General features: G+C 34.1%; 1 protein-coding gene across 1 annotated transcript; it reads left to right on the top strand.

Moving 5' to 3' along the window:
- Positions 1-13385: 13385 nt before the first annotated feature.
- LOC131162275 (uncharacterized) lies at positions 13386-21957 on the top strand. Its single transcript, XM_058118582.1, has 17 exons — positions 13386-13985; positions 15112-15468; positions 15575-15715; positions 15964-16096; positions 16225-16338; positions 16437-16510; positions 16599-16673; positions 16958-17050; positions 17784-17844; positions 18175-18507; positions 18595-18721; positions 19105-19204; positions 19700-19769; positions 19860-20012; positions 20141-20236; positions 20625-20944; positions 21202-21957. The coding sequence occupies exons 1-17, from the start codon at positions 13893-13895 to the stop codon at positions 21460-21462; spliced, it is 2601 nt and encodes an 866-aa protein (XP_057974565.1). The 5' UTR covers positions 13386-13892; the 3' UTR covers positions 21463-21957.
- Positions 21958-23241: the final 1284 nt, after the last annotated feature.

The raw sequence follows: 23241 nt of genomic DNA, 5'->3' as shown, positions 1-23241 counted from the left end.
CTAATTTTCCAATGTGGGGCAAGCTCATAAGTGGAATTCTCAACATCATCATCATGATCTTCACATACATGTATAATCTATAATATGAAAAACATAAAGTATACATACCAGGATCGTTCATGGCAAATATAAACTGATAAGAACACTTGTAGAAACCATAGAAATCGTTTGTCTCGCTTCACCCTTGTTACCCCCCGAACCCGGAAATGAGACCCAGGGGTGAAAATGTAATCTAACCTGTCCCTATATATAATAAAACATCCAAAGATACAGTACAAAGGATGAGGGTTCGACCCAGAGGGGTGCCCAGGCACCCTAAACACATCCAAACACAACAGAAAATACACGGCGGAAAAGGTCATTCTATATATATATATATATATATGCAATACTATACCAGATTCTATACAAGAGTAGAACAGGCTCTATCATACAACGTACAACTGGGTACCCAACACATCCTAAAATGGCAACCCATCAAAATACAGTCCTAGTACTTACCCAAGTGCTAACCGCAGTACACTGGCCACTACGCTCCCTACACTAGGACGCTAGTTCCGATTACTCGAAGGACCTGTAAAAATGTACTTACAATTGGGGTGAGACACCTCTCAGTAAGGAAGAACACAGGTTATATCGGTGTGTGGCATTTGAGTGTTATCATGATGTAACATACATGCAATTAAATGCAGTCCAGTACTAATTTTACACATTGCATACATGCACACAACACACATGATCAGCAATCCCGGTGTCGTCACACCCATCGGCTCAAAGCCGGCCCGCGACATACGATGTTGTCCTGTAGCCAACCCGCGTAACACGACGCCACCGACACATGGCTAGTCCCCGACTCCCATGGCATCGTACCGGCGCTAACTGGTGGATCCACACCCTTCGGTCTAATCTGCCGAAATAGGCTCACGCCCTTGGATATAGAGCCGAACCTCTGCCAATCTATGGTTAGCGATTTCATACGCCCTCGGATATAAAGTCGGACACTCTCAGTACCTGGAACAATTCGGAACCGCGTTCCTACTAGCATTTCAACATATCATACACACATGCATGTTCATATAACCAAACAACCCATACCCATTTAGTAATCTAAAATCATGGTTTTCCAACACATACAGTTTAAAACAAGTCAATACATGATCATCCCTATAACACATTATAAATCAACATATACATAGGTTTTCAACAAAACTAGGGATGCAGCCCGTCGCCCCCTTTTTTCCAAAACTGTAATCATGAAAAACTCATAGTTTTCCCCGTTAGATCCCCTCAAATGAGTAGCCAAAACACACACAGGACCGTGAACCACATTTCTACCGAATCCGATTTAAAAAATAACCGATATAAACACAATTCCCCTTACCTTTTTCCCGAATAGCCAATCTCGAACTCTAAGTTCCCTAAACAGTGAACTGAGTTTCCAAACCTACAATCAACAGTATAGAATATACTCACAACACTGTTCCCTACAAAACTACCAAATCAGAATTGAAAACCAAGCCTTATCTCGATTTTAAGCCGAAACCCGAAAATCTCCGAAACAAGATTCCGATTTGTAGAACTTGTAAAGAATCCTTCCACGATCCTCGTGGTAACTTCAGATTCACGATTCTAACGACGAACGACGAAGAAATCTAGAGAAAGGAAGTGTAGGGAGAGTTCTATGGAGATAGAGAGAAGATGTTTGAGTTTCTTAATGGTTAAGCAATGAGAAATAATATTTATAGCCCTTTGACTCGGGTAAACTCGTCGACGAAATGGTGTCCTCGTCGACGAGGCTATATAGTCTTCTCGTCGACGAGACGGTGGATTCGTCGACGAATCCTGATATCACTGGTTTCTTGAAACTCCTCGGCTTCTCCTCGTCGATGAGCCTTTGCACTTCGTCAATGAGAGATGCATGGCCTTCATCGACGAACTCTGACTTCGTCGACGAAGCCTGTTCAAATTCCAATTTTACCCCTCTTATTTATTTAAACCCATTTATCACAGTTCGGGTTCTTACAACCCTAATCTATTTCCGTACTCCACCAGATTTAAGGGAAAATGACTGATGAATAGAGAGCTAAGGCAGAGAGAGGACATTTGTTATATGTCTTACTTTTAATCTATTCTATTACTTTGCAGAATATCTTAACTATCATACTACTTCCCATAACAACAGCAATAATATGGATTCATAGGAAACTCTTCAACTTCCAGCCATTATATCTCACATTAGTTAATCCATAGATAAGACTTTTCATTTTAGATAAGACCTTTCATTTCCCTTATCATATGGTGCACTTATCTTTCATGTGTTATTCATGTGGGACATAACCTTTGGGATATAACTCAACATTCTCCCACTTGGCCCATATGAATGACTTTAATTTAGATTAACCATATAACCATCATATGTGCACAATTGTTAGCTTATACATACTTTTAGTGAGATTACCATAATATCATAATTAAACAACCTTCTAACACAAGTCATGACGGTAAATATCATTAAAGTGACATCTTCCCTTCCATGTACTACTATGCTAGCAAATCATTTAACTATAATTCATAATAGGAAGTAACCATAATGTCCCTGTAATGCTTTTGTCAAAGACCATTCCTGTCAACAATGATTCATCTCCATAATTACGTAATTGAGGGTAAATAGGAAACAATGTTCAGAAACACCATTAGTGATATCAACATACATGTTATAAAACAAAACATAAAGATCCACAATTATACATCAGACATTACAACTAAGATCCATGTGATCAGCATGTTCCCTAAATGTCTTTGGTGCCAATCCCTTAGTAAAAGAATCTGCTATCATGAGCTCAGTCCTAATATGTTCTATAACCACAGTTTTTTTTTTTTTAACTTCATCCTTAGCGGCCAAATATTTGAGCTCCGTGTGTCTATCAGATCTAACAATTTTCACTTTTCTGTCTAATTGCCTTTCAACTTCATTTACATAAATCTCCAAAGTGTTTACCGCTTGAGATTTATCATGTAGCAAGTAGACATATCCGTAACGTGAAAAATCATCGTTAAAGGTGATGAAATATCTATCATTACTGAAGGTATTTATGTCAAAGGGTCCACATAAATCAGTGTGTATAATTTCTAGAAGTTGAGTGCTCCTTGTGGCTCCTTTCTTTATGTGTCTTATCTGCTTTCCTTTAATACAATCTACACTAATGTCAAAGTCAGTAAAATCCAAATCTGGAAGAATTTCACTCTTTACTAATCTTTCCAGCCTTTCTTTGGAAATATGACCTAACCGTTTATGCCACAAGTAAGCAGATCATTCATTCACTAAACTTCGTTTAGTGCCAATACTATGATGCGAGGTTAAAAGTGTTTCAGCATAACGATTATCAAGTTTTAACTTATATAATCCATCACAAAGCATACCACAACAAACCATACAAGCATCCTTAAATAAACTGAAAAAAAAAATAACTTTATTAAAATTACAAGTGTACCCAGAAACATCCAATTTAGATAATGAAACTAAATTCTTAGAAATACTAGGAACATAAAAGTCTCATATAAATCCAACCAATAACTAGTATCTAGGATTAAACGATAAGTCACAACAACTTCAACTGACACTTTTATTCTGTTCCCCATGAAGATAAACTTCTCATTCGGGTTTATGTTTCAGATTGTAAGAAATCCTTGCATCATATTAGAAACATGAGTTGTACATCCAGAATCAATCCACCAAGTATTATAAGGAAATTCAGCTAAATTCGATTAAAAACATATATAAGCTGTAGGCTTACCCTTCCTTTCGAACCAAGCTTTCTGTTTCAAGCAGTACTTCTGGTAATGTCCAGGTTTTCTATAGAAACAATATTTGTCCTTACTTGATACCTTATTCTGGATATGAGAAGAGGATTCATTATCTTTCAAAGATCCTTTCCCCTTTCCATGCTTCTTTACTTTCTTTTCAACTCCTTGATTGTTCACATAATGAATAGAGTGAATTCCTTTATTGTTCAGTCGTGTTTTTTTTCTTGAACTAGCATACTGTGCAACGTATGCACATTCCTTTTATCTTTCATGGTGTTATAGTTCATTTGAAACAGTCCATACTCAGTCGGTAATGAGTTTAAAATGAATTGAAAAAGAAAATTTTCATTCACATCCATTCCCAAAGTCTTAAGTTTTGCTGCAATATTTGTCATTTCAATAACATGCTCATGCATAGTACGCGAATCATCAAACTTCATGGTGGTTAACATACCCATTAATGTCCCAGTAAGAGACTTATCTGCTGTTTGGGAATGCTCTCTCACAAACTTTAAAAACTCTTTAGTACTTTCAGTTTTGGGAATAACTGTCTTGATGTTATTTGCAACACTCATTCGCATAAACATCAAACCTATCTTATTTGATCTTTCCCAATTATTATAATAGGTTATTTCTTCAGCACTACTAGAATCAGTAATACTAGCAAGCTGATCACTTAAGAGTGTCAATTCAAGATCCAATACACTGGTGAAATTGAACTTGTTTACTCCAATTAGCAAAATTCAACCCATTAAACATTGGAACGGATGAAGCATGCAAGTGTAATGATCTAGGCACAGGTATTGCAAAAATTAACCATACTTAATGCTTTGAATGAAACATTTATGAGATCACAAACATAAATATATTAATGTTTTCCTTTGGGAAAACACTAATGTAAAGAGCTTTAAAATGATGCTAATTAAATTTTAAATTTTTAACATTACTTTGGTAACATTATATGCACTCATTATAAGTATTTATTATCTTTGGATAAATAGATAAATAATAATAATAATAATAATAATAATAATAATAATAATAATAATAATAATAATAATATTACCGAAACATTATCCTTATATTATAAGAACAATTAATCAACCTTTGGGTGATTCTTGATATCTTATAACAATTTAATATCATTCTAACATCAAACATATTAGTACTTTATTTAATGATTTAATCACTTTGGTGATTAAAATCAAAATACTTTATAACATCAAAATATTAAAATATTGTGAGTAACGTAAACATGTTAATATCATTCTATATATTTACTATCACATCAGACATTTTGTGTCATCATTATTATTACATAAAGAAGTATCGTGGTAGAATAGAATTAAACACAGTACACATAAAATAAATTTGGAGATGTGCTACATCAGGAAATTTTCTTGTGATTGTTCTGCAATTGGTTCAATGGTGATATTTTCATTACGAAGTGACACATCACCAGATTCTTGTTCAATGTTATCATAATGTTCAATAACTGAAGGAACAATAATATCTGTTAAAGGTCTTGATATCGGAATAGGAACCCGAGTCTCTTTAATGACCACATATGTGATATATCACTCCCACTAATTTCATCATTCTCAAGGAACTTTGAATTACCAGTTTCAACAATTCTCATACTGTGATGATGCCTTTGGCTGAGGTGATGCTGATGACGTGGCAGTGGAGCCCAGTGATGATTGTGTTAAATTATACTAGGTCAATTCGAACGTAAGTGGGGAGTCACAATGGACCGCTTAAGTCCCACTTTCCTAGATAGAATTTTCCTTAGATACGTAATTAGCACAATATACCACAGAATCGGCCATAACGTAAACGATCGGCCATAACGTAAACTAGTCTTTAAAAGTAGATAATTAATCATACGCGCTTAGATACAATTATTCACCCAACTATAAGAATTTTACATGCGTACTTTTATGTAAAATTCGACAATTCATGCATGCATAAATACAATTGATCACCCAATATGAATATGTAAGTGACCCAAAGCCAAGAACCATGCATTTTTTTTTCCCCAAAATTCTCGCATTAAAGCATGTGATTCAACAATAAGACTTTATTGAGCAATTGATCATATCTTTTGTTCAATTCACAACTAACTTAATTTACTCCCCAAAATACTAGTAGAATCCATCCGTAAGTATTGAAATTACTACAAATTAAAATTTTAAATCCGCTAGAAAATAAACACCCAGTAATCACTTTACATCTCGGGTAGCGAGATTTAGAGTCATGATATTAAGAATATAAAATCTCATAAATCCAACAAATATCATATACATTTTTTGTTTAATAATCATATGTTATATTAATTTTTTTTCGATTCCATAAAAATATAATGAACACAAATTTTTATACGAAACAATAACTAGATCGTAAGGGGTTAACGAAAACAAACTTTATCATGCAAGGAAGATCACAATAATTCCAACATGTCTCTGATACCACATGTAAGAAATCTAAATGCCGCTATTAGATAAACACAGGATCTTCATCATCATGATCTTCACATACGTGTATAATCTATAATGTGGAAAACGTAAAATATACATATCGGGATCATTCATGGTGAATACAAACTGATAAGAACGCTTGTAGAAACCGTTTCTCTCGCTTTACCCCGATCTCTTTTCATACTCCACCAGATTTATGGGAATATGACTGATGAATAGAGAGCTAAGGTAGAGAGAGAACAATTCCTATATGCCTTTTAATATATTCTATTACTTTGCAGAATATTTTAACCATCATACTACTCCCCATAACAATAGCAATAATATAGATTCATAGGAAACTCTTCTACTTCTAGCCATTATATCTCACATTAGTTAATCCATAGATAAGACTTTTCGTTTTAGATAAGACCTTTCATTTCCCTTATCATATGGTGCACTTATCTTTCATGTGTTATTTATGTGGGACATATCCTTTGGGATACAATCCAACAATGCACTCATGGGTCGAGAGAAACTTGATAATCTAGAAAGACAAGAATAATGATTGCTAACGATGACAAACATGCAATCAAACGAAATTGTAGTCTACGATCAGGAAAAAAAATCAAAATAAAAGTACGGAAACAAATATCTAAATTGATCTCTCACTACAAAGATAAAAACCTAAATCGGTGTAAAAGATAAACGACTGAGATTAGGACAAACACAAGGACCTCTCTATTTCAATTGTAAAGCAAGTAATCCAACTCCCCAAAAACGAATGGACAAAAGCCTTGCTTAATGTTCGCATGGGTGAGTATAGGTGCTTAATTATTCACAACTCCACATAAGAAATCCCATAGATTACGTTTTATTAAAAATTGATGTACTCAATCAACTCTTATTATCGATAATAAGAAAAGTATTGACTTTCCAATTTGCTCGTAATGATGGAGTGTTGATATATTCTTTGACACACCATCCACTTAAAATAATTCAGATATTCTCTCATCACAAAATTAAGTTTTGTATGTATACAAGTTATAGGTCAAATTAAAAAAAATTATTTTTCATTGTCATTGATCAAAACATTAATACGAGCAATGACCGCATGAACCGTATTTGTAGACCACTTGTTACGTAAAAGTAGAGTCTACTGCATTGTACGTACTCACACTACTTTAGGATAAATTATGAGTATATATATACATATTATTTTGTTCTATAAAAAAACTATTTTGACTTTTTTTTTGCTAGTTATATACTATTTTGACTTACTCATAACATACACTAAAAAATTCTTGGAATCTAGATATGAACCAAGTTTTGATACATTCTATTCTAATTTTAACTCTTTGCCAAGTAAAATAGGGTTTTTCAAAATTTAGAATTTTAACTTTTCCCTATTTGGTATTAAACCGATAACAAATATTTCAAAAATATTTTAATTTAAAGTTTAAAATAAAATTTCAGAGACAAGAAATTATTATTTTTCTTGAGCAAATGAGATTAAACATTTTAAAGTCATTTTCTTCCTTATAATTTTAAATATTTTTCATCGAATCAAATTAAATTGTGTGCGCGCGCTCTTATCAACCCCATGAATGTAGCCAAGGACCATGGAGTCGAATAAAGAATAATGAACACTTTGTTCTCATTACTAATAAAATTTATATAATAATTATATAAGTAGGCATGCACAAATTTATCGTTGCTGTAGGACCGGTAAGGAAACAAAATAAGGTTTATAGCTTTACGAATTATATATAGAAAATTTTTACTTAGGGCAAGTCCTAGGGATTGGCACAGTGGCAGTGACTGTGTGGGAAAGGACTGAGAGATCCTGAGCTTGAGCTCCCTCTGAGTAATCGCATAAGAAACCGTACGATGTGTACCTGAATCAGAGCGTGTGACAGGGACCGACCACTGCTCTCCAGGTTTGATGCTGCCCGAGAAGGCCCAAAGGGTTTGCCCAAAAATAAAAAAAAAATCTCTTACTTAGAGCACCTTTTAATTATATATATATATATATATATATATTTTATAGAATTACAAATAATTTAAATTTTATAAGAAAGTTTGTATCATTTAAATTTTGTAGCTTAAAAATTATCTTTGATATATCCAAAATATATTACCTACCTAGAGGAAATCAGAGCGCGACATTAATGAGGAGAGTCATTGCCCAAGTCCATGTCGGAGCAATTGATGCTGACTTTATAATGACCAGAGTGATCTACACTAACAAAGTAATAACAAGAACGATTCACGTTCACGCCATAACTCACCAATAAATAGTGTATCACCCTTGCGTCAAATTCCTTCATTATAAATAGGGTTTTGAAAAAGAGGTTAATGTATCTTATTTTAAATTTTACTTTACTGTTGCATAAAAATCTCTTAACCTAATCCTTAACTTAGGCATCGGAGAGATCTCCCGGAATACACTCCGAGTTCTTCAAGTCTTATTTATTTATTTATTTTTCAGATGAGAATCGTGAAAGTCGTTCAATTTTTAATTACAACAGTTATCAATCTAATAATCTTGTCAATTTTATATAATAACTTCATTAACAAAAAAATATTTATCATGTCATAAATATTCACTTTGAATGTAGTACGGTAGTCAAACATTAATTAAAATATAAATTTATAATTAAGAAATTAAATAGTATTTTTAATTGGAGTATGTACATTTTTATATATGGAATCACAAAAATGATTAAATATAAATTAAAATCTAAGAAAGATCAACTGGCCCTACCAATTTTAAAACCCTGCCCTACCGCCGCTGCATTAATTAATTATCAAACAGATATACAACACAAAAATAATTAGGGCAAAATATGCAACATTGTTCACGGTGGATGAGCTGTCCTCTTGGCAAATATTGGTACGCAAGCACATTTGACGATAGGGATGGATTAACCTTGGTTACATCCAATGTGTAAATTAATCAGCTTTGACAAAATAGGAAAGAAAGTCGAACAACATTGATCAACATTGATATCACACACACACACACAGATATATATATATATATATATATACATAATATTTAATTAAATAATTTATTTATTAAGCCGCAGGTCAGCCACAATACCAAACCCATCTGCCCCCTCTTACCTTATTGAAAGTCATCACCAGTTAGGGTTTCTTTCTTTCTCTCTTTTCTTTTTCTGGGATTATCTTTTGCTTCTTCCCATCCATGATCTAACCTTTTTGGGGTTTGACCTTGAATTATGTGATGGGATATAACCCGTTTCATCTCTCTCTCTCTCTCTCTCTCTCTCTCTCTCTCTCTCTCTCTCTCTCTCTCTCTCATTATTATTATTTTTTAAATTTTGAATACAAAATTCAATATAAAAAACTTAAACAAATATTCTTTCTTTTTTTCTTTTTTTATTCTTTTTGAAATAAAGTAAGAAAGTGGTGGAGGAAATTAAATTTGAAAATATTTAACGTTTCGAAAGTGATAGCAGAAATCTCCAACTGACTCAAGAATGTACCATAGATTTGAATGTAGCCCCGCCTCTCTGAATTGCTAGAACACACATAGATGCCACTTTCAAAAAATTTAACATGATTGAATTAACATATTTTTATTGAAAATTTCCATCTTTAAGGTTGAAATTTGTAAAATTTTAATAGATGGTTGCTTGAGAAATATCCTAATAGTAGTTAGTGCTTGAACTTTTCTTAACAAATTTTGAATTCAAATATGAAGAAGAGATGGAAATTGAGAAAGGTAAATGGACTATCTTACATTGTATAACTTAAATGTACAAAGTCTCTAATTGATGCACTCAAAGATGTCTAATGAATAAAATCAATGTTGATATAAGTACATACAAATATACATATATGTATATATATACATATTATAGTATAGTCATATAAATGTAATATTATAGATTAATTCAATAGTTGAATTGAAATGATTAACATATCTAATTAAGTAGGGATGATGCTTGATGAGACCAAATATCATAAAGTAACCTGACACATTTGCTGTATTTTTTGTTTTGTTAAGTTTGTCGATAGGCTCTTTCTTAGCTAAGTATAAGCAGAGCATGGAAAGTGAACTAATGCTCACTTGTAATTGCAGAAACTTAATTATATCAATGCAATTCCATCAAAAGAGATTTTTGAAAAAAAATATTTAAATTTCCTCATGGAAAAGAAAATCTAGGTTGAAACTTAATCTTCCATGTATACTAAATAAGTGCATATAATATGTATAATTTTTTTTTTTACTTGGTTTGAAGAAAAACTATTATAATTCTCATGCACAAAATAAAATATTTTTTAATAAATAAAAACTAAAATAGACAAAGAGAAATAAATTATATTTAAATTAATCTATTTAGTCGATTCTATTTTCTTTTGCTATGTATATTGCTAATGGAGTTTAAATTGTACATACACAGAGTGCACATATATACATACATATATATATATATATATATATATATATATATATAGACTAACTTTTTTAAAAAGAGTAAAGACAATTTTCATATGTGCTCTTGTTTGTTTTATCTTTTATTTTAGTAAAAGAAAACTTAAAGATTTGTATACGTGGTTACTTTGGAAATAAAAGTAAGTTCTTGTATACCATAAAATGAGTTAAAGTACAAATTGTCGGATGTATTTTGACTAGTTAAATTGTATATATCTTGACTACTTAATTTTCTCAAAAAATAGTAAAGGTAATTTTCTTAAAACACACTATTCTTTGTTCTACTTTTTTTTTTTTTTAGTCAAAAAATCTTTTAAAAAATATAATATATCTTTGCATTGAAAACAAAAGCACGCATTTCAATATTATAAAGCGAGTTAAAGTACATGTTTTCGAATGTATTTTGATATATGCTCAGGTTTTTAAATAAAATAAAATAGAAACAAAATAAAACGTTCTCGGACGATACTTTAGCCTGCAACAGTAAGAAAATTTTCCCTAAAAAAAAGCTTCTTTTTAATAAATTATTCAATATGATATAATGTTGTTAATGGTAGCAAATGCTAGTTATAGGAGCATGTGCTTGACTCTTTTTGTTAATTTATTTGGAAATATTTTGAACCTTTTATTGAATTTTTGTTGTAAAAATTTTTAAAAAAACATTTGCATCTTTTTAGCATTTGCAACTTGACATAAAAATCATATTTTTTTTTAAAAAAAATGTATAAGAAGTCAAAATATGTAGTAAATAACTTTAAAAGTTGTATTTTTTTTTTTTGGATTCTCGTGATTTGCTACACGTAAGCATAAACGTATTTGTATATGATATCATAATAAAAAATAAAACAAAAAAAATAAAGATAACATAATTTAATTTATGTTAACAAAAGTCTTCGTATACTATCGGAAAAGAAAACAGTACAACATGGTATTTGTATTTTATATTATAAGATCATTGGTTGCCAGGTTGGTTACATAAACGATGATGTAATATAAAAGGTTGATTACTACATTACACCATTTTTAATTTGATCAAGTGACGAAATGTTTTCAAAAGTGAAAAAATAAAAATGAATATATTTTTTTGAAAAAAAATAGTTGGCATGGTGAAAAATTAAAATAAAATTAAACATGAAGAAAATATGCCTTTGGAAATATATTTATTATTTAATTTATTTTAATAATTATTATTTTCTAGTTCCTCAAGATATCATCCTCGTAAACGGGATAATTCATACACTATGAATTCTACATAGTGTCACATTTGGTGAGAAGGAATCAAAATTGTGTCATTTTTTTTATTTTGCTTTTTAACATTATTATAGCAATCTGAAAGAAGAATGAGTATTCTCAGTCACCTTGTTGTGAACACCCGATTTTGAAAAAATTATTAAAGAGGATAGTTAAAATTGTGGCATTTATTTTTCATTATTATTATTCTTAATGACTTATTTTTCCTAAGTAAAACATTGTACAATAGTTTAAATGATAAATGAGAACTCGAACTATACCGTTGAGAGTAATTTATTGAGAGAATTAGATGAAGTATTTGTTGTTGCTTTGTCATTAAATAGAAAGTCACTTATTAATGATTAGAGTATAAAATTAATACAAAATTTTATTGAAAATTTGTTTTTCTTGTGCTCTCCAGTGTAAAATAAATTGCTTTGGATATCCTACATGTAAAAATAGTGTTTTTTTTTTTTTTTTTCCGGTCTCTGAAACTCAAACTAGGCATCTAAATCCTTCATAATAATTCATGACTCATAATAATAATGACTATAAGATGAAAAAGTTAAGAACTACATATAATTAGAACAATTTAAACAACTTTTATTCTAAATATTTGATTTCAACAACAAATCACTTTCTTGTACCAATTTTATATTCAATATTAAGCCAAATTAAATTAAAATAACTTAAATTTAAATATATTTGTTACTCCAATTATTGCAGCAACTGCATTTATTTGTTTGTTTTTTGAAGAGTAAGAAAATAAATTTAAAATTGGTTCCTGTTGTTTTCATTTTGCTCCATCAGGATCGAGTTTCATTATACTAAATTGAATTATTAACTAGCAAGTAATTTTAAATTTGAAATATTTTAGGTAATTTGTCTTATTGCATTTAATATGCGATACTGACGTAATTATGTGATCTCTTCCAACCATTTCTTAATAATTACTTTAATAATTATAATTTTTTTTTAAAAATAAACAAATTACATAATTTTGTGAAATACATAGTAATAAAAAATAATTCTTTTGCTAATATTATGAAAAGAATCATGATAAAAGAGTATCAAAACGGCTATTACCATAGATAAAATCCATCCCTATTTATGGGTCTGCCTATTTTCAAAATACGGTAAATATTAATATTTTATTTTCGCAATAATAATAAACTAACATTTGAATTTTAATAATATAATAACCTTCTTTTGAGTTTTGACCTAGGCACGCATTTTCTTGCCTATTTAGTATTTACTATTGACCGTGAAAAAATATGTAATTCCCATGAAAAAGACTTTTTTGTGCAGAGAAAATTTAAAAAAAGAAAAGAAAAAGTTGGAATAAAAAGAAAAGAAAGGGGTATTTGGAAGTGAAGGGGAGGAGCCGAGGGCATTTATTATAATGGCTCCGCGATATTTGATTTCCGTAATCTTTTATATTAAGGGAAAATTATCACCGGTCCACCTCCTCCACCACCACCACCACCACCACCCACCACCACCGAATCTGACTCGCTTTTGGCCCCACCTTAACCCCTCTCTTCGTCTTCATCTCCTTCACTTCTTACTGTTCTAATGTTTGTTTTCGTTTCTCTTCTCTCCCAGAGCACCAACGCCTTCTCATCCTTTCCCTCCCTTAAATTTTTGTCTCTCAGCCGCTCCCCTGCCCCCGCTCCCGCTGCCGTCGCTGCCTGAACTGTACATAGATAAACGTATCTTTTTGGGATTTTTTCTACTTCGCCGCCTGCTGGAGTATACTATCTGCTTGAACGGCTGTTCGCCTTCTGTTTCCGTTTGTTTTGCTTGTGAATTACTGGTTGAAAGAGCTGAAATGCGCCTCAGCCTGCGGGTTTTCTTGGTCTCGGAGGGGATCGGAAAATCACCGGCGATCTGATGGAAACGACGTCGCTGGCGTTCTCGCCAAACACCGCCATTCGATGGAGGTGAACGGTCGGACTAGTTCATGTTTTGCTTCTTCTGCACTCAGGTTCCGGCCTAAGAATCGATTCGCCGCCGTCGTCATTTTCGAGGTAACTTCTCGGATTTCGGTATAAACTTTCAAACGTGTAGTGGGGTTTTGGGGTTTTTAGTTGTTCAAATTTTTTAGAAGAAAGTAATTCCGTGGTTGAATATTTGGGGAAATCAAGTCCGAAAGAAGAAGTCTTATGCTTCGTTTGGATTTTTAAGACTCCTTCAACCAGTTGGTCCAGTTCTCAGATTTCCAATTCAGCACTTCATTAAAAATAAAATTGGGGCTTAGGGTTTATTTAAGGTATTTTCAGGAGATATGGGATGTCTTTTGGACGTTTAATGGTTTCCTTATTCTTCTCCTTCTCTATCTTTTTCTTTCTCTCTCTCTCCCTCCCATCCTCTGGAAAACTATTAGGAAAGTGCTGAAATTGCGAGAGCGACCCTAGTTGCATTGATTGTCAAATTTTTTGCTTCGATTGTTAAATTTTTGTTGATCGCTTTTCTTCGTGAAAACTAGTTGGCGTTCATGGTCCTCGTGGATCTAGGCTTTAGGTTTCACCATGGTGGTACTTAGGTTTGGTTAGATTCAAGAAAATTTGGGTCAACAAGTAGCACTCAGTAACTATTTTTTTAGGTTGAGGTCAAATTAGCTTATGGAGTTCAAAGATTTCGCCTTTTGCTTGGTATGGGCTGATATGATTTTGAGTTCATATATATAAGTACTAAACCTGCCCTTTTTCTGTTGGTAAATACTTGCTGGAAATTTTCTATTTTTCAAAAAACTTTTTTCTTCGTGCTTCCATTAATCTCTATGCATAATTTGCTTTGAATGTTTGGGGAAAATTCGTCATGTCTCTTACATTGCTTCATTACGCAAAAAGCCTCTCTACTTCTTAAATTTATTCTTGTTTAAAGGAAAACGTTTTCCTTAAGTTGTGTTTAGGAGTATGAATTTTAGGCCTTGGATTTGGATTTGTGTGGATTTGGATGAAACTCAAATGTGATTATACTGCATTTTGTCCAATTCCTCATCAATTCCATCCAGGGTCCAAATTCCAAGCTTTCCAACATATGGTAAAGGTATTGTTTTGAGAAGTCTAGAGGGAATTCCTTTATCTTTTGTGGAACCATAAAGTGGGATGCTTTTTGATTGTGCTTACAGAAGCTTTTATTTTTCATGTTTAGGTGGTTCTGCTAGTGGTATGCTTTAAAGCTGCTAAAGCAAATTTGCAAGAACATCGATTGCAATGGCAAGGCCAGGAAAAAGAAAGTGAAAACATTGCTTCACATTCTTGCATCCACGATCAGATACTTGAACATCGGAGGCGACCAGGTCTGAGGGTGTATTCTGTCAGTCCACAAGTGTATGAGGAGTCTGCTGTCTTGAAACCCTTACACCGCAGAGGAAGGACATTGCTTGAAATTTCAAAATTTCCAGAACTACAAAAGGATGTAAAGCAGCCCATTAGAATATATTTAAATTATGATGCTGTCGGTCACTCATCTGAGAGAGACTGTCAAAATGTTGGTGACATTGTGAAGGTGAGTGTTGACAATCAATCTATAATTTGTGGTCTGTACCCAAGTCATCGTGGAGCTAACATCGGCTTTGTGTTCATTTTTATTTTTTATTCTTTTTTTACTCCAGCTTGGGGAGCCTCCTGCCGCTTCCTTTTCTGGTAAACCTTCTTGCAATCCTCATCAAGATCCTCCAATTTTTGCTGACTGCTGGTATAACTGCACTGTGGATGATATAGCTGGGGAAGATAAAAGGCGTCGCCTTCATAAGGTTTTATTCTAAAATATTTTCTTCTTTTATGATGCTGTGCAAATCCACATTAACACCATATGTTTGTGCATCTCTATGAGGTCTTAGCTGAATGCATGGTTTGGCATTCTGACCTCATAACTCAAAATTAATGCTGCCTAACAAAACGAACTGAGAAAAGAGTAGCTCGTTTTGAAATCTCCGAAGGTGGTACTTTATGGTTTTCTTGTCAAAAATTGATGCTAATGTTTTACAGCAACTTAACACAGGCTTTAGGACAGACAGCCGACTGGTTTAGAAGAGCCTTAGCTGTCGAGCCTGTAAAAGGGAACCTGCGTTTGAGTGGATATTCTGCATGTGGACAAGATGGAGGTGTACAGCTTCCACGTGAATATGTAGAAGGTAACTTTGTTATGTCACATTCATCTGTATTGCTGACCTATTTGTTGTAACCATTTGGCCGTTTAATTATGCTTTTAATTATTGTTTATATTTTAAAACTAACATTTAAAAAAAAAAAAAATCATCAGAGGGTGTTGCTGATGCGGATTTAGTTCTTCTGGTAACTACAAGGCCAACCACAGGCAACACTCTTGCATGGGCAGTGGCATGTGAGCGTGATCAATGGGGCCGTGCAATTGCAGGTAATCTTATGATGGAGCATTGTATGATATGAATCATTATTGTGTCTGTCATGCATCATAGCCTAATATCAACTATTAATTTATTATTACATTTATAGGACACGTGAATGTTGCTCCTCGCCACTTGACTGCAGAAGCTGAGACCTTACTCTCAGCTACACTCATTCATGAGGTCAGATGGTTTCTTAATGCAGTAAAATAAAAAAAAAAAATATAAAATACTTTTCTTGTTGTGATTGGTTCTTTTTCCAATATTCCAGGTCATGCATGTTCTTGGTTTTGATCCCCATGCCTTTGCACATTTTCGGGATGAGAGGAAAAGAAGGCGCAGTCAGGTAATCCATTTGAAATTATGATGCAAAACCATCCCCCCCCCCTGCCCCACAGTATGATGTTCTTTTTTTAAGAAGTTATCAGAAGATAAAATGGATTACTACGTAGAATATTAAAAAAGTAAAACGCAGATTTTTGTGAAATTAAAATTTTATTTTGCTTTTAATACTATCTTCCATGTTTGTCAGCTCACTTAAGCATAGTGTTCATCAATTATTTAGCATTCACACGAAATTTTTCGTTGCCGTCAGTTTGGAACTTGTGTTATGTGGATCTCTGTTTGTAGGTCATTGAACAAGTAATGGATGAAAAACTTGGGCGGATGGTAACACGAGTGGTTCTTCCGCATGTTGTCATGCACGCACGATATCATTATGGGGTAACTGAATGCATCTTTGCTATGCTGCAACATTTTTTATTGTAAAAAATTCAGTTTTAGAATTTTTTTTACATTGCATTTGGAAATTGGAATTTGAGGCTAAGAATTTGAAATTGTGTGAATTTGGATAAAACTCCATATTATGTATTAATGTTTGTCTGAAACCAAACATTTCAAATTTTTTCAGTTCCAAATTCATATTCCTAAAATGCAATGCTGAGGTCCTGTTTGGTTAAGGTTTTGGATGCAGTTTCTATATCCTGAAACACGGGATACAAAGAATTCACAAAATTCATGTTTGGTTTAGTGTTTTCAAAAAACTGTTTTTTGGAAACGCATCCAGAAACACCTTTAAAAAATGTAGATTTTTAGGAATGATCTTAAAGTGTTCCCTTGTTTTCAGATAAAGTTTTCCATATGCAATGAAGACATGGGTATAACCCATTTTTAAATAATAACCGTAATTATTATTATTATTATTGACAAATTGTCACTTGGATCAACCTCAACTAAGTTTGGCTGTTTTCATTTTTGGGTGCAATTTGTATACAACTAACCAAATGTGTTTTTTAGTGTAAAAAAAACATGATACAATCCCCTGTTTTCATTTTAAAAAATAAATGAAATTTGTTTTTGAACCCTTAATTAAACGGGCCTTAAATTTTTTATGTGGTCATGATTTCCAAAAGCAAACAGACGAAGAAACCACTCTTAATGAGTGTTTTTCTGGCAGGCATTCTCTGAGAATTTCACTGGTCTAGAGCTAGAAGATGGGGGAGGCCGTGGCACATCAGGTTTTCCTCCTCTTCCTTTATTTGTGTTGGCTATCATTAACTATTAGATTTTGTCACTGACGCATGTACGAGTTGTGTTAAACTGATTACATGTTCCATAACATGATCTATTGTGATTTTGGGTTAGATGATGCAAGATTAATTTGTAGGCAAAACTAATATCTAGAGGCAAAATATGAGAAAATGAAGCAAATGCATACTTTTTTATACTTACATTTTGTGAAATTTATTTTGAGTGGTGAACACTAGCATTTGTTAGCGCTTGACAAATTCTTTGTGGCAGCATTAAGCAGTTTAATAGTTGCTGTGCAATTCATAATATTCCTGCAGGATCCCACTGGGAAAAACGGCTTCTGATGAACGAGATCATGACCGGATCGGTTGATACAAGATCAGTCGTTTCAAAAATGACGCTGGCTTTATTGGAGGACAGCGGATGGTATGAGGCCAATTATAGTATGGCAGATCGTCTTGATTGGGGTCGCAACCAGGGAACTGACTTTGTTACCTTGCCTTGCAATCTCTGGAAGGGTGCATACCATTGCAATAGCACACAGTTGTCTGGCTGTACGTATAACAGGGAGGCAGAGGGTTATTGCCCAATTGTAAGTTATAGTGGCGACCTCCCTCAATGGGCCCGGTATTTTCCACAGGCTAACAAAGGTTTGCTCCTGATGTTTTTTACCTTCATTTCAAGTGATTTGGGCCTTTACCCAATCTTGCTTTAGCTTCTGTAACATGCTGTTGCAGGTGGGCAATCATCTTTGGCGGATTACTGCACTTACTTTGTGGCTTACTCAGATGGGTCATGTACAGATGCTAATAGTGCCCGGGCACCTGACAGAATGTTGGGTGAAGTGCGGGGGAGTAGCTCCAGGTTAGATATGTAGTGGGAACTTCTTATGGTAGTAATGTGCCACCACATGATGCATTGATAGATTATAAACATTGGTATTAATTTCAGTTAAATTGATTTGCGACACAATATAACAATATAGTTTTAGTATAAGGAGAAATAGCCATGGCTAGAGGGAAGGATGTTTTGGTAGAAGTAACCAGTGATACTATTTCCTCAATATCCCTCATCTAAGTGGATCTAGAGAATGCCTTTTGGAAATTTTGGCTTAATTGGGACTTTGGAGGGTAGCCACCTAGAGAAGTAGGTAGTTGATGTTCTTTTTCTATACCATTGTAGATCTAAGGTACGGTATTTCTATAATTTTGTACAATTTTGCTAATGGTTTTTTTGTAAATATGTAGGTGTATGGCCTCATCATTAGTGCGTACTGGATTTGTACGGGGCTCCATGACCCAGGGAAATGGTTGCTATCAGCACAGGTGTATAAACAATTCGCTAGAGGTATTGGAGCTCTACTATTTTTATGGTTTCTTTTAGGGCTTTAATCTGTATCATGCATATTGATTGTTGGACTTGCTTCCTGGTTGATTTAACATGAGCTAATGCATGATGCTATGAGCTTGTGCTGAAGTAAGGTGGCCACAAACATGTCAACTGTTGGCATTTAGTGTGTGACGGTGACCACCCTAAGGAAGCGCTATACTACCTAAACTTAGGGTCCAAGAATTGCTAGGCACACTTGCAATGTAGATTAAAGCAGGCTTGCCTGTCTATATTGAGGTTATGCTTATAATTTTTCTTTATTTGTTAAAATATAAATAATATGTCAAGTGAGCGGCTATCTTTAGATATCTAAGATTCTCTGACCGTGGTCAGGCAGGATGTTCTTTTGCTTGTCTTAACCAAGCAAGATGAGTGCTCTTCTGAAAATTATAGCGATCCTCTTTATATGCTGCAATTTTATTTATAATATAATTCTGATCATGTTCTTGTTAGGTTGCTGTGGATGGTATTTGGAAAGCATGTCCTGAAGCTGGTGGGCCAGTTCAATTCCCTGGCTTCAATGGTAACTCTGTTGTTTGATCTGCCCACTGTTGGTAGTATTAACTTCTCCCTCTAGATCTTTATACATTCTTCTTTTTTTCTCCAATTGTAGGTGAACTTATTTGCCCGGCTTACCATGAACTCTGTAGCACGGCCTTGGTTCCTGTATCTGGGCAATGTCCCAATTTGTGTAGTTTCAATGGGGACTGCACTGAGGGAAGGTGTCATTGCTTTCTAGGGTTTCATGGGGATGACTGTAGTAAACGTGAGCTCTTATGATTTCCCCCCAACACATTCTATACTATTTTAGTTCACTGAGCATTATTTTAAGAAATTCAACAGAAAACTATTTTTTTATTGTAAAATTCAAACTGTAAACTTTACCATGTGCAGGTTCCTGCCCTAGCAATTGTAATGGACATGGCAAGTGTCATTTGAATGGGATCTGTCAATGTGAAGATGGGTATACTGGCATTGACTGCTCTACAGGTAAGTTATATATTAAAGGTTATATTGCTGTTCAATGAGTTGTACTTTTGGTATTCTTTTGTTGTGATAATGGTTGAATAGCAGTCAACTGGTTTGTTGATGCTGAAAATATTAATAATTAAGTTACTAGCTTGTAAAGCGAACTTTTTCAATTGTTGTGTTACCTCACGGTGAATGGCATCATTGGCATGTGCATGAGGCTACATGTTAGCTGATCCTAAACTCTGAATATTTTTTAAGCTCGTCTTTTAGACATCATTGTTGATAATGTAAACTAACTGGCCTTCTCTGAAATTGTGCCTTGCAGACGCACGTATAAATATTAGTTTAAGTGAGTTATTTGTAGTTTCTTTTCTCATCCTGACATTGTGCTTGGGGCCACATGCAGCTGTCTGCGATGAACAATGCAGCCTTCATGGAGGGGTCTGTGATAATGGAGTTTGTGAGTTCCGTTGCTCTGATTATGCAGGGTACACATGCCAGAACAGCTCCCTTCTCCTCAATGGTCTTTCAGTCTGCAAAGATGTGCTGGAGGCTGATCTCTCGGGGCTGCACTGTGCCCCTAGTGAACCAAGTACATTGCAGCAGTTGGAAGATGTTGTGGTTATGCCCAACTATCATCGGTTATTCCCAGCTGGTGCTCGGAAGTTATTTAGCTACGTTGACAATGGCTACTGTGACACTGCTGCTAAGCGGCTAGCCTGCTGGGTAAGTTGCCTGTCTCTTACTTGACCATTTCTATTCATTACCATAATTCCATTTCAAAGCTAAAATTTCACACCCCTTCTTTAAATGCAAATCTGATTCTGGAAAAAAAAAAAAATGTACGCTGCAAAACTCATTACCCGCTTCAATCACCAACTAAGGTTAGAAATTATTTCCATTCAGTGGAATGATCTCTCCAGGGACTGTTCTTTGTCGTTGTAAATTGAATAAGAATAATTATTTCTATCCATGCTTTCCAGATCTCAATCCAGAAGTGCGATGGGGATGGTGATAACAGGCTGAGAGTATGCCATTCGGCGTGTACAGCTTACAACTTGGCATGTGGAGCATCACTTGACTGCTCAGACCAAACCCTATTCAGCAGTGAAGAGGAAGGCCATGGTCACTGCACCGGCTCTGGTGAGATGAAATTACCCTGGTTTAGTCGCTTGTGGAAAGGGTTTGTTCCTTCTAGGGACAGTTCCTTTAAAGGAACAGATGTAAAAAGTCGGCAGGTCTAGTTTTTTTTTTTTTTGTCTTTTTCCCATCTCCATTTTGCTTGTAATTTTTCTAGTTTTTTCCTCTTGATTATTGTCTTAGGAAAAGTTGGCACGTACTATATATGTGCCTGTAGGTGTAGTTTTTCTTCCACCCGGTCTTGAAGTGCATTGAAGGAGAAGAGGATAGGGTGGGGCTGTTTTCTGTGTTTGCACTTTCGAAGATGAAAGTCAAACTGTAGGGGAAGTTGGCAATGTATGGAAAATTCGTCAATTAAAAAAAAAAAAAAAAAAAAAAAAGCGGAGGAAAGAAATTAATAGAGGTTTATTGAGATTAATGGATATCAGATTTGGCCAAAGGCTCCCAAGAAAACATAAGGGAAAGCCTCGTGTTCTTGTCATTCTTCCTCATCTCATGTTGGGTTTGTGCCTTTCCCTCAGTTTTAAATGGGAAGAGGGCGTGCTGTAGAAACTCAGTCTAAATGCAGTAATGGTATGGTATGGTTCTATTTGTTGTAATGCGTTTTGGCTGTTGGTCGCTGACTAGTGAAAAGATGGATATTATAGCTAGTCCAGTTTCAAGCCCAATGTTGTGGAAATATATACTATTTGTACCTAGGCATGAGACACACGGTGGGCAGTCGATCGGGCCAATCCAGTTTGCGAGTTATTTGCAATTTAAGGTTGGCTCAATTTCTATGCTGGTTCTCTGTATAATTTTACCCCCCCGAGATCGAGCCCAATTGGGAATGAATGTGTAGGTTTAGCCCAAGTATGCCTTTGATGATCACATCACCCATTCAGCCTATATTTCTTGACATTTAACTTGTTGAACTTGCCAAAAAGAAAGAAAAAATTTGCAATTCATTCCTGACTAACAATTATCCTAAATTTTGTGAGTTCACCATTTATGGGTTGATTAGTAGTAGAGTTCATTTTTGTGGTCGACCCAATTCTTATTGGAATGTTGTTCATTTTTAGCCTTTATATAGGCAAAATATCACAAAATCAAGTGTAGCCAACAAGAAAAAAAAGAAGAGCGAGGGCAGTCAACAGTCAAGTATGAAATTGCAATTTTTTTTAAAAAAAAAGTTATGGCAATTATGTGCCACGGTCCATGATTTGAATGAAGCATATGTAAAATTATATTGGGTTTTCTTCAAATCCACACTAATTCAAGTAGAGGTTTGAAATTCATACTCGTGCATAAAATAAATTAAAATATAATTATGATAAATGTTCATAATTATGGGATCAAGAAAACCATGATAAGGTATGGTCTAGTGTAGGTAACATTAGGAAATGTAAGATCTGTTTTTGTAATTATTCTGAATAATTAGAATGGTGTGGCTTCGGATTCCTTAATAATCGCACCTTCCAGGAAACTCTTAAACCTAATTACCTCCAAACAAGTAGGATGGGAAAAGTTAACAATCATTTGAACCGACAAAATGTACCATAAAATAACTTGCTAAGCCAATCCAATTGTTGATTGATGGATTCGCCCAATTATGGCAATGCTTAAGACTCCTTGGAGCCACATGACATTGAGGCAGTGTTTGGTGTGAAAGCAAGCAAACTAGGAAATAGCAAAATGGTGAAGAAAGAAAATGGAGGAAAGTGTGGTTTTAGTGTAGGTGAACAAATGAAGTGATCATTGCTCAATTTCTTTTTTAAATTGTTATTCAATCCATATTGAGGGAGAAGTGAGACGGGTATATTCGAGTTGGGTCAAGTTTATACAGTAAAACACTCAAACTTGACTCAGCTTTAAGTTATTAAAACTTGAGTTTAACTTGATTA

The sequence above is a fragment of the Malania oleifera genome, chromosome 8, assembly GCF_029873635.1.
Source record: "Malania oleifera isolate guangnan ecotype guangnan chromosome 8, ASM2987363v1, whole genome shotgun sequence".
In the NCBI taxonomy this organism is placed as follows: domain Eukaryota; kingdom Viridiplantae; phylum Streptophyta; class Magnoliopsida; order Santalales; family Ximeniaceae; genus Malania; species Malania oleifera.
Note: the sequence above shows the minus strand (reverse complement) of the source record. Positions and strands in the feature narration are given on the sequence as shown.

What these genes read in the sequence shown, in the direction of transcription:
- LOC131162275 (XM_058118582.1), top strand. Translation starts at nt 13,893, where the DNA reads ATGGAGGTGAACGGTCGGACTAGTTCATGTTTTGCTTCTTCTGCACTC. An exon ending in TCCACGTGAATATGTAGAAG is followed by an intron (nt 16,097 to 16,224) that starts GTAACTTTGTTA and finishes AAAAATCATCAG; the next exon opens with AGGGTGTTGCTGATGCGGAT. An exon ending in GGAAAAGAAGGCGCAGTCAG is followed by an intron (nt 16,674 to 16,957) that starts GTAATCCATTTG and finishes CTCTGTTTGTAG; the next exon opens with GTCATTGAACAAGTAATGGA.